Raw genomic sequence first — 12,748 nt, forward strand, 5'->3', positions numbered from 1 at the left:
GGCATTGGAAAAGGGCAGAACGATCGGGGAGCCCCAACGATGAGCATGTAATTTCTCGAGCTCTTGCTCCCCTCCTAACGAACAGTTTGATTGTTTCTTGTATCTTGCAATAAACGAAGTTACATAAACGATAACAGTCTACTGTCTACAACGAAGAAACTACATCAGTTTTAGTTTCTACAAAACATTTTGGTGCCGAAACCCGGGAACGGATTATTCAGGAACAACGACCGGACCCAACGACTCAGCGTACCAACGACAGCCACATGGATGTTCTCAAGAAAAAGAGGAAGGCCGTCAGAAGCCAGGCGACGCGACTGACCAAAGAAACGGACGACATCTTGGCTGCTAAAGAAGCACCCACCGTCGAAAAGGTGAGCGTGCTTCTTGAACGCCTACAATTGGTCAAACAACAGCTCAACGAGGTAGACGCGGCAATCGAGCCAAATATCAAAGAAGATGAAGCGGAGGCTGAATTCGAACAAGTCATCGAGTACAGTGACAAAATTGCTACCTGCATTTGCCGACTAAAACTCAAGAAAGAGCAAACCGAACAAGAAAGCAGAAATCAGGAAACCCAGATTAAAGCTACCGTTGGTAGTGCTTCCGTGGCTCAAAGGATTAAATTACCGAAGCTGGAACTAACAAAATTCGACGGCAAACGAAAAAACTGGCAGCCATTCTGGGAACAATTTGAGGTGGCAGTCCACAAAAACACGGAACTCTCTAACATCGACCGCTTGAATTACTTGAAGACGCTGCTGAGCGGAGAGGCCTTGACAGCAATTGCCGGACTGCAAGCATCAGGTGATTGCTACAGCGACGCGGTCGACATCTTGCGACAACGATTCGGAAATCCGGAAGCGTTGATTCAGGATCATATGCAGGGCCTAATCGATGTGAAACCTGTGTTCTCCGCAAGGAACGTGCGAGCTTTGAGAGGGCTTTACGATGAGATACAGGTTCACATTCGGGGGCTGAAGGTGCTGGGTATCGATGAAGACGGCTACCAGGCGATGCTGTATCCGGTCCTTCTCCGCGCTCTCCCGAAAGAATTGATCTTGGGCTACCATCGTTCACACTCTGAGACCCAAGAGGAAGCGACGTCTGTGGTGGTCGACGATTCAGGGTCAACGACATCGTCGTCGGACAGCTCACTGTTGACGCCGCTTCGTTCCCTGCTCAGATTCTTCCGCTTCGAGCTTGAGAGCCGCGAAAGAACGCTGGAAGACAGGCCTGACGACGCACATGGTAAGCCTGCTTCTCATTTTGATGGGCACAAGGCACGAACGCATCGAGGGAAGGCTCACCCTTCTTCGGCCTCAGCCCTGCATGGTGCAGCCAACTGCATGCAATGCGTGTTTTGCGACTCAAAAAGACATGAAAGTCAAGAGTGCGAGTCGAAGATGGCAGTAAACGAGAGAAAGGCAATCCTCACAGCGAAAGGCAGATGCTTTCGTTGCACGAAGCATGGACATCGTTCAAGGCAATGCAGGGTTAAGATCAGCTGCAAGAGATGCAAACGAAGGCATGCGACAGCGATGTGCGACCCTGCCATCAACGATGCCGAGAACGCACGGTCGGCCAACGAAGGGGTAAAGCCAGTGAGCCTGCATACCTCAGGAGCAGAAAAGGACCCCACTCACCGCACAGTCCTAATGCCTACTATTACAGCTTTGAACAAAGGGACTAAAGCAAGAAAAGTCTCTCGAGTTCTCTTTGATAGCGGCAGTCAGAGAACTTTCATAACAAAAGACTGCTCCAGGAAACTCGGGTGCAAATTGCTCGGGACAGAGTTACTGTCGGTGGGAGTATTTGGAGGAGGAAAGACCAGACGGACATTCAGGCGAGTTGAAGTGTGCCTTCTCCGACGAGACGACCCAAAATCGCAGTACAAAATCGAAGCCCTAGAAATACCTTCCATATGTGAACAGGTTATCCCCTGCCCCAACGAACTGATCAGAGAAACACTTCGAGATCTGATGCTTCCCTTGGGTGATGATTCAGCTCTTAACGACGGCACACCGATTGATGTGCTGATTGGCTGCGATCAATATTGGGAATGCGTCACTGGGAAGGTGAGAAAGCTGCCCAACAAGCTGACTGCCGTCGAGACGGTATTTGGGTGGGTAGTTCAGGGCCAAGTAATGTCCAAATGTCACGAGACGGTTTGCACACATGTTTTTGTCATGAGAACGACCGTGGCTGATCGGGAAACCGCTCAGACTCTAAAGATGTTCTGGGAGGTGGAAAACACTGGTGTGTCAGACACATCGACCACAAATTCAGGCTCCAAAGCCCTGGAAGAATTTACTAAAAGTATCAAGAAGATCAACGATCGCTATGAAGTGAAGCTTCCTTGGAAAGACGATGTGGAAATGTCTGACAACCACGGAGTAGCAGAGAATCGCCTTCGGTATTTAACGAAGCGGTTAATCAGGAACCCGAGCCACATGAGATATTGCGACTCCAAAATGCGGCGTCTAATTGACGAGGGCATAGCAGAGAGGGAAACAGACGCACATTGCGACGACTCTCAGAGAGTGCACATGCCCCATCAACGTGTACTGCGGCAAAGCAGTACGACCACTCAAGCGAAGACCAGCGAGCTATGGTGGAACGGGCCGCAGTGGATAAGAGGTTCAGCTGAGGTATGGCCGGTTGAACCCCAACAAGGCGACTTCACTGTTGAAGAACTTGAGCAGAAAAAGGAGGTCGGTGTCTTAAACTCCACCTGCGATAAAGAAGATGAGCTGCTGGATCTGAAAGAATTCAGCTCTGTATCTAGAGTGAATCGAATAACAGGTTGGATTTTCCGGTTCGTGAGAAATCTGCGATCTGCTGACAGGAACTCGGGCCCTTTGACTGCAGCAGAAATCGAACATGCGGAAAAATTTTGGCTGAGAAGAGTTCAGCAATCAGCATTTTCTGCGGAACTGGAAAGCACAAAGAAAGGCAGCCGCATCCAAAACGACTCCGCCTTGAAAGCATTCGCGCTGTGGACAGACGAAGACGGCATACTGAGGATTGAAGGGCGAATCTGTTCCACAGAGACGACACTTGAAAAGCGACACCCGATTGTGCTCTCCAGGCATCATCGCTACACAACGCTGCAGGTGCACCAAGCCCATCGACAGCTGCTTCACGCAGGCGCAAGAGACACACTTGTGCAGCTGCGAGACAAGTACTGGATTGTGCGGGGGCGTCAGCTTGTGAAAAATGTTGTGAGATCGTGTGTGGTGTGTAAACGACACAGTGCCTCGCACTTCGACGCAGCAACAGGGCTGCTTCCCCCTGACCGGACGTCCCAAGCGGACCCGTTTCAGGTCGTCGGCCTCGACTTTGCCGGTCCCCTCATGGTGAAGGAGAACAGTCGGACCGTAAGGTCGTACATCGTGCTCTTTACGTGCGCTGTGACGAGGGCCGTGCATCTTGAACTTGTAGCAGACATGAGCACAGAACGATTCCTACAAGCTTTCCGTCGTTTTGTGTCACGCAGAGGCTTGTGCCGAACTATTTACTCTGACAACGCTCTTTCCTTTAAACGAGCGTCAAAAGATATGGGCATTTTGTGGAAGCTCCTGCGGCACCCTGAAACTCTGAACCATTTTGCCAATTCCGGCATAGAATGGAAATTTATAGCGGAGCGCGCACCGTGGTGGGGCGGATTCTACGAGAGGCTGGTCCGTAGCGTGAAAAGCGCGCTGAGAAAAACGATCGGACGCCAGTGCCTAGACGCCATTGAGCTGTCAACAATCCTGGATGAGGTGGAGGCAGTAATAAATTCTAGGCCCCTCACGTACACATATGAGGACCCTAAAGACGGTGCTCCGCTCACGCCGCCCAGTTTCCTGACGGGAAGACGCTTGACTGCTCTTCCTTCGCCTGAAACACGAGCTATCGAAGCGTCCGCCGCTTCTCTCCGGTGGCTCTGGAAGAAGAGAGGGCGAATGCTAAATCTTTTCTGGCAGACATGGCAGCGAGAATACTTGGGGCAGCTACGCTCGGCCTTTGCCTCTAAACGACCCAGAGCTGTGACTCCCCGAGTCTGAGAAGTTGTTTTGGTTCGAGAGAATCAACCGCGACTGCTCTGGAAAACTGGAGTCATCGCTGCCGTGTTTCCTGGGCGAGACGGCAAGGTTCGTTCTTGTGAGGTCAGGATGCCGCAGGGGAGGACTTTGCGACGCCCTGTTCAGTTACTGTACCCATTGGAGTTTTCGGAAACGTAGAATGAGCAAGCCCATTCGGCGGGGCAGTGTTGAAACTACGTTTTCTTTTCATGTTTACCCTGTGTGTCTTTTGTATGTCATTCTCTTAAGCCCGCCTCCCGAGACGAAAACCAGACACCTCTCGCTTGTTTATGGCCGGAGGCGGCTCCCCTCGGGCAACGGGACTCTGGGAACCCGAGGGGAGAGGGGCCAAAGGTTGAGACAGGCGGAGAGCTGTTTCGTCTGGAGGGGCATTGGAAAGGGGCAGAACGATCGGGGAGCCCCAACGATGAGCATGTAATTTCTCGAGCTCTTGCTCCCCTCCTAACGAACAGTTTGATTGTTTCTTGTATCTTGCAATAAACGAAGTTACATAAACGATAACAGTCTACTGTCTACAACGAAGAAACTACATCAGTTTTAGTTTCTACAGTCACTGGTGCAGCTCCTTAGGGCCGGTGGCAATTTGTGGTGGTGCCGAGTTTTGAGAGCGAGTTACTTCATCTTTCCTGACGGTGGAGCGCAGGGAAGCGGCGATGAGAAAGATTGAAAGGTTTAAATCACTTTTGCCACTCTTGAGCACAAATTTCAGCCAAAGCCTTTAGATGCCAGGCTCTTGCGACGCAGTGGATTTGCGGTTGGTTTCAAATATTATACGACAGCGCCGTTCCCGCTAGGATACAGTTAACCGTGTGGCCGAGGTTGTAAATATGAGGTCGAAAAGGCAAGAGCAAAACATTCGTGCGGCAACAGAACAGGCGAATCGCCGCCGACCCCAAGATCCAGCTATCCGCGCTGCCGATGTGAAGGCAAGAAGGTTCTGGGGACAGCTGAAGGTTCAGGGGCGGCCAAGCTTTAGCTGAAATTCAGGTTGCAGTCACAACCGCCCTTTGATATTTTTTTAAACCTAAGTTATATTGCCGATATCGAAGAATAGCAGCCTTGTCAGGAACAAGTCAATGGAGACAAAAGTGGGGAGATTATAAGTAATAAACACGAAATCATTTTTATCTTCTGTTCTTTTCCCCCTTCGGGACAAGTGGAGAGGGTTCCTCACTCACCTTTTTCAAGGCGTTTGCGAGTGCTGCTCGGCAGACGACTAGAATGAAATGAACTTCAAAGAAAATGCTGGCCATATTTTATGTGCTTCAAATATCAACTGCCATAAGCACGATAATATAATAACTAATTTATCACGTGTTATAAGTGAGTTGAGGCAGAGGACATGTTTTATGAACGCCACGCACGAAAGATCGTTCTCATAAGCACCCATACGATTCTCAAACGCTACAGTGCTAAGAATTGCTTGCAAGAAAAATACATGCTACATGGTCTGAGGCGTTGTATTCAGTACTACAGAAGGCACAATTAATGAACCTCACAAGCGCCTAGTGTTTTTTGTCCCGTTTGGAAAATAGTAACCTAAAAAATCTAAATGCAGCGAGTCTTTGACAAGGAAAACACATTTAATTTTCAAAATATTGAATGCATAAGCTGATAGCATATTTGCTATTTGTTTCTTAGGTTTTAAAATACCCAGTAACCTCCAAGGCCTAATCCAAATGTCCGACGAAAACTCGTCTGGGGAGGAAAAACCATAACAACACAACTAGCACTCGCAAAGGACAACTTGTTCAAAACAAATGACGCTTGGGGACCCGTATGGGTCATTTTTCACATAAAAAATGAAAAATTGGGTGAGCTTTACTTTACTTACCTAAAGTTCAGCGATCAACTTTTGGTAACAATAGGGCTAGTGTTAGAAACTTAAACATACACAATTGACGAATTTTTATAACCTGCAATTCATCAGATGGCAATCAAGTGAATTTGTTTCCTGCTTTCCACTGTGCTTTCGAAATTAAACGTAGGGTTCAAAGAGCGCCGGCAGCTATGCGTGTTTGATTCTAGATTTAAAAAAAAAAACACCAGGATCTGGCGCTTAGGTCGAAAATGATAAGAGCTTTCATACGCTTTGAACCATCTTTACATGTAGGTGGACGGCGAGCACGTGCAGGAGATGGGCGAAGACCTATAGCAGCTACTAAATCCAATATTTCCGTGAGCCAAAGGGGGTAAGGGGGTGCTGGAGGGGGCAGGTGCCACAAACTGCTCTAATACAGTGAGGAAAAATTCCCATCGCGGGGGTAAATTATTTGAACATATGACGAGGGCTTCGAAACATTTTCTAGGAAGGAGTTATCATATTTGGAAGTCTTTCGGTTTATACAACCATTGGGCGCCTTCTGGTTGAATCAAAATTCTTTTGGCATCTTTGTACTCGGTGCAGAGAAGAACGTATCGCTCTGCGCCCTTTCCAGAGGTCTCATACAGCAGGTTCCCACTAAAAAAGAAAATATTTAGCTTTGATTTTATGCGCTTTAGCACCCCAAAGCAGCCGCGACTATGAAGGACGCCGTGCAAATAATTTGAAACACCTTGGGATCTTCAAGGTGCACAGACATCGCACAGAACACAGGCCTTTAACATTTCGCCTCCATTGAAATGTGACCACCGTGTCTTTGGGTTCAGCAGCCAAGCACCATAACAATACATTCAGCGCGGCGCCAGTAAGAAAATATTTAATCCATAGAAATTTTAGGATATAACTACTGATTATTCCACATTTGTACAAATCACTGAGCGCCTCTGAACAACCGTGGGTTCTCGTTCGGGCAGCTCACATTGTCTCGAGTTGGATTCGCAACGGAATCGATTTCTCTGAGCGTCCAAAGAATGCACTCTTCGATCTACTCGGCGACGTATTTTCAACAGCCGGCTGGTGATTTATTTCCCAAACCTACTTACGAAAAAAAAAGTTTCCTGATCGCTTTTTTTCTCTTCTCTGGAGAAGAGAGAGAGAAAGAGAAGAAAGGAAAGGCAGGCAAGTTAGATAATTCTCTGTGGAAAAACTAATCAATCATCACCCGATTGTTTTCAGCATTTAACACTCTCACACAGGGTGCTGGAATTTTTGCGGTGGCTGACTCACGCCAATGCTATCCGTTTTCTGTTTTGCACTTTTCAACTCTGCGCGCTAGTCGCATGAAGCTGTAGTCCTTTTTGCACGGCTATTATCGATCGTGCTTCCGAAGCACCACTCAATCTTGGGTCCTTTGATTTAAGCCCCCTTGCAAAGCGGACAGTGAATAGTGAATGTGGCATTTTTACTGTGCTTGTTGGATTCTGAGTTTGCATTTCTGGCGACTGAAACAAGACGCATAGCGCATTTCGCAAAGAACGCTTGAAATGCGCCTGATGCTACGCTTTTTCCTAACAAGAGGTTTCAAGCATTGTCTTTTTTGAAGATTTTAGAATCCTTTAAACCAGACGAATACGTCTGCACATTAGCAACTTAATTTATCTGTTAACACACTATGGCTTAACGATATTCGCTTCATGTGCACTTTCAGATGCCCAGCATACGCTAAATTTCCACCTGCAGACAGGTGGAAATTTACATCAAATTAATTACTTTTCTCAAAGTAAGGCTTCCGTTCACTGAAATGCTAAGAAAGTATGTGGGGAATGTGTAAAATGATAGGGTAAAAAAAGTAATTCTGATGCATTTACAAGACGCACGATGTACTGCTAGCGGAGCTTTGCTGTCACCAAGAGATGCTATTCCCATCTGCTGCTAACTTCTGCTTGACATTTTTTTTTCTGTTCTAAAAACATAACAACCACTGGAAGTGTATTGCCGTGAGGTATTTGTCTCCGCTAGTTGGTACATGGTTCAAACTGAAGGCACAGCGCACGAAGGACAGGACTAAGAAAGAGACAAACACAACACTGTCCTTGTGTCTTTCTTAGTCCCGTCCTTTGTGCACTGTGCATTCAGTTTGAACCACTGGAAAGCTTGTTCTCAGCAGGTTTCTGCATTTTCTTCTCTTAGAAATTACTTTTCCTTGTTGAGGGCTTAGCCGTGTAAAGAAACCAGGGCGACAAATGTATGAAGTGGATTGAAGAAAACTTAACTGTAAAATTCTGGTTGTGTCAGTGAATGCAGCCGTATAGTTTTAAATATAGGCTTGGATCTCAACGTAAAAATATTACTTTTGGCGCAGAATAATAAGACTCTTCGAAGACGTCAGGAAACAGGTGATCAGAAAAAATTACTAAGCTGGCAAATAATTTATAATAGCTTGTTCATATCAAAAATTGCCTCCCGGCATCCGATTACAATGCTCACTCTAAGCCGGCATTGGTATTAGTCATATTAACATACAGAATTTCGAAAACAAGCCTACACGGTGGCTCAGTTTTAGGGTGCTCGGCTGCTGACCCAAACGACCAGCGTTCGATCCCGGCCTCAGCGGTCGCATTGCGATGGAGATGAAATGCTAGAGACTTGTGTACTGTGCAATGTCAGTGCCCGTTAAACAGCCTGAGGGGATCGCAATCGCACGAAGCCCTCCGCAACGGTGTCCCTCTAAGCATTAAACGTCCGAAAACAAACTTAACCAGAATTTCGAAAAGGCGAAAACGTTCTCAAAGCACCAGAAAGTGCGCACAACAAACCCAGTATGAAACACCACTGCGCGGCGCATGTGTCACTGGGCTATCTCTGTCCTATATAGGAAACAGGAGGACACTGATGGTCTTTACGGTAAAAACTTTATGGTTTAACGTCGCACAACGACATATGGGGTTTTGGGGACGCCATAGAGGAGTGCTCAAAGAAGTTAGACCACCCAAAGCTCTTAAACGTGCGCTGGTATTGCACAGCACGCGGAGCTGTTTGTATTTAATGTCAATCGAAATAGGACCGCCACGTACGGTATCGAGCCAACGACCTTGAGACCAGCATCCGAACGCGGGAGCCAGTGATGGTCGCTCTTGTGCGCGCTCCAAGCATCCCGGTATTAGAAAGGCGAACAAAATGGCGCAAATTAGTTGTTCTAGAGCATCGGGTGCAATCGTATTTGCTAAGTTTCAGAAACTGAACTGACTGTTGCTAATGAGAAGTTTCAAATTTTTATTGGCAACTAGGAGCCCCACTTCGAGGGCTATAGGTTACCTACTAGAGTTTACCCACCAGGCTTAGCTGGGGTATTTGCTGAAACATCAGGTACAGCTGCGTCAAAACAGCAAGAATCACAATCACATAGCAGTTTTAGAGCGCAGCTCTTTGACGTCCGTTCCTGGGTTTCGCGTGGTCGTCGGCCTCGTAACCAGCTCCGCCCCCCTTTCATCCCCCCAGCGCTAGCAGCGACCGACTGATAACGACCGACTGATACCGCTGGATGCCGCTGACGCCGCTAGAGAGTCAAGATAACGTGACTGCATAGAACACCGTCGCCGCCATGCAGAAAGAGGAGGAAAGGGTCCCCCCCCCCCCCCCCCCCTGTTCTTGTGTGGCGGATAGGGTGCTCTTCAGTTGCCGACGCGCCGGTTATTTCACGTAGGCCCCGGCACGTCGACGAATACGTGACCACCTTCCCACGGCTAGACCTGGTTCTTAGCGCTGCGGAAGCGAGGGTATCATATTGTTTGTGTCGGCATCGGCGGCGTTGTCCCTGAAACCAACTCCGCAGCTGGGGTTGACTCACTATCGAAAAGGTGAAACAGCTTATTTGCTGCGCTCAAATTTCGCATTAGGAAGTAACGTAATCGTCGGTAATTTTTTTTTGTTCTTTATTAATGTGTCCAGTCACCTGATAGGTGATCGCTATAAGGTTGAGAGACAGAAAGAGAGCAGAATGGGTCAGGTAAACCGACCAGTAATGATATCATAATCAAAGATAAGAACAAACGGGTAAGGTGAACACGACGTTACCGATTGTCGCCTAATATAACGGAAGTATTTCTAGAGAGGGCGGGCAAAGCAGACGGCGGCAGATAATAAAATGCGCAGATCAAGTTACAGTGGATAAAGCTGCCCCAGTTTAGACAGCATAATGTTAATAAGAGGAATATGAGAGAAACCTTCCTACTTCAAATAAAACTCTAGTTTGGGCGAGTGGGTTCATGTTGAAAGAAAAAACTGGTAATGGCACAAGAAACGAGGTCAAGGAAGGCGCACAGTCCTGGCGTCAGTCCTGTCTTTTGTGTGCCTTCTGTGTCCTTGTTTCTTGAGCCATTACCAGTTTTTTCCTTCCTACTTCAGTGGAGGAATTTAGGCGGATCATGGTTTGCATGGTTTGGTTTACGGAGTTTAACGTCCCAAAGCGACTCAGGATATGAGAGACGCCGTAGGGAAGGGCTCCGGAAATTTCTACCACCTGGGGTTCTTTAACGTGCAATGATATCGCGCAGTAAACGGGCCTCTAGAATTTCGCCTCCATCGAAATTCGACTTCCGCGGCCGGGATCGAACCCGCGTCTTTCGGGTCAGCAGCCGAGCACCATAACCACTCAGCCACCGCGGCGGCCCCTAAGCGGATGATGTTCTTGTTACTTGTAAGCTGAGGGCAAATAGCACGTTGCTAAAGTTTATGTTGACGTGTTAATTTCACGATAAATATATGTGCACTTAAAACCCGCGCGCCTCATCTCAAGAATTAAACAATGACAGCGATAGCTGTACCACTGCTCATTGCAGACATATCATATATTAAATTCCTAAATTCCAAAGCCGCAGGAGGCTCATCCTAGTGAGAACCTATGGTACACCGGGTAGGAGACTATTTTTTTATATTCTTCTTTGGAAGCAGTTGCACATAGGACATTCTTGCTTCGGCATACAACGCCGTAAATGTCATAGACATAGGGAGAATTTCTTATCAAGATCTTGCTTAAAAAATTTAAATATTGCAGAAATATTTGCGACGATTGTTTCGAGACGCGGAATATTTAGTATGGAGCGTTATTTAAATCCGCCAATTAAAAACTGATTATATGTATTTGGAGAAGAAAAAGGAAACGCAAGTCAACAGCATTTCTAGATAAATATCTGACGAAACAATCGCCATCGTTCCAGAAAATGAATTCTAAATTATTCCGTGCTCAAAAGAATTGCAGAAAATATGCGCCCTGTCAGCAAACATTTCTCTCCCACCTCTCAAGTGTGAACATTCGAAGTGGGTGAACTGCGAAATGAGGACTGCGAATATCTTCAAAAACTGTCTGAACTTTTGGAAAAAGTTATTTTTTCGTAAGCACGCCTGGCTTAAACGAGCACCCGCGTCTAATAAAGCAAAGCTCCCTTTATAAAATCATCAGATTCGCCTTTTAGAAGTGCCTCTCAAAACCCAGTGGCACATATATGTCGGGAACAAATCCTTGCGACAGACACGAAGAGAACAACGAATTCACTCAAGCAGCAACGTAGACTCAGAATCGGAGTGCTCTCTGCGCGTGTTTTAAGTAGGCCTCTCTTTATAGGCAGAGCACGGCTTTCAAAGAGCACTTCAGCATCAGCAAAAATTACTGAAAGCTTTGCAGGAAAAAATGCGTGTTATGCAGCGTAATAAAAGCCTGAGCCGGCACTTAAGATACACGCAAAATGCAGGTTGGGTTTCCCATTTGAGCAGCTCAACCCCTGAGAGGAGCCTGCAAGTTATATACACATTGCTTGTTAGTTAGAGTTCAGTCTTCAGTTCAAAGCTCGGCTTGGGAAATTCTTCGCCTACACAGTAGCGGCGTTTATATTGATACATGCATTCGAAGAAGAGACAGAAGTAGCGCATGCGCTAGAAGAGGAAGAAGTTAGTTGGCTCTCTCGCGCGCGCTCGAACCACTAGGGGACCGCCGCAGGTTTTTCGTCTCTGCGCGGGTGTTCTTTTTGGCGTTGCACGCTACAGTTTGGTGGAGGTGCTGGGTACGCTTCCCGACCTGCAAACTCCGTACAGCGTCACTACGGACCTCATACCGGTTCACCAGCGACCCAGCCGCCGTCTCCGCGGAGAGTCGCCTGAATTTGGGCCCCTTCCCCCGCCAACAAGGACGACGCAGCCTCGACCGCCGAGTCCAACTGACATGGCCACTGACACCAGGACCCAGCCGCCGATCCAGCCTCTACCGTCGAGTCCAACTGCCATGGCCGCTGACACCAGGCCCCTGGCGCCGATCCTTTGCCACCCACCGCGAACACCGCCATCTTTTCACGGTGACGTGTTCGAAGACGCTGAGGACTGGCTGGAGACGTTCGAGCGGGTCGCACGCTACAACGGCTGGTGCGACGAGCGCAAGCTGACGTCTACTTTGCCCTGGAAGAGTCTGCTCGGACGTTGTTTGAAAACCACGAGGCTACACTTCCCACCTGGGAGACGTTTTGCCGGAGTCTCCTGGCTACGTTCCCCAACGCTGACCGCCGGGAGAAGGCCGAAGCTGCGCTGCACTCCCGAAATCAGCGCACGAACGAAAGCGTGCGCATGTACACCGAAGACATGACCCGTCTTTTCAAGCGCGCCGACCCCAACATGATAGAGGAGAAGAAGCTGCGCCATCTCATGCGTGGGGTTAAGCAGGAGCTGTTCGCGGGCCTCGTGCGCAGCCCACCCCGCACGGTGGCGGAATTTCTAACCGAGGCGACCACGATGGAGACGACGCTGCAACAACGGGCCCGCCAGTACAACCGCGACATCAACTGCATGGTGC

The 12,748-nt window shown here is 48.1% G+C and overlaps 1 protein-coding gene across 1 annotated transcript; it reads left to right on the top strand.

The window, feature by feature from the left end:
• Positions 1-266: 266 nt before the first annotated feature.
• Positions 267-4,052, top strand: LOC149339235 (uncharacterized). Its single transcript, XM_089550900.1, has one exon. The coding sequence runs from the start codon at positions 267-269 to the stop codon at positions 4,050-4,052; it is 3,786 nt and encodes a 1,261-aa protein (XP_089407026.1).
• The last annotated feature ends 8,696 nt before the right edge of the window (positions 4,053-12,748 follow it).

Source organism: Amblyomma mixtum, chromosome 6 (genome assembly GCF_055824585.1).
Source record: "Amblyomma mixtum isolate Tamu chromosome 6, ASM5582458v1, whole genome shotgun sequence".
Classification (NCBI taxonomy): domain Eukaryota; kingdom Metazoa; phylum Arthropoda; class Arachnida; order Ixodida; family Ixodidae; genus Amblyomma; species Amblyomma mixtum.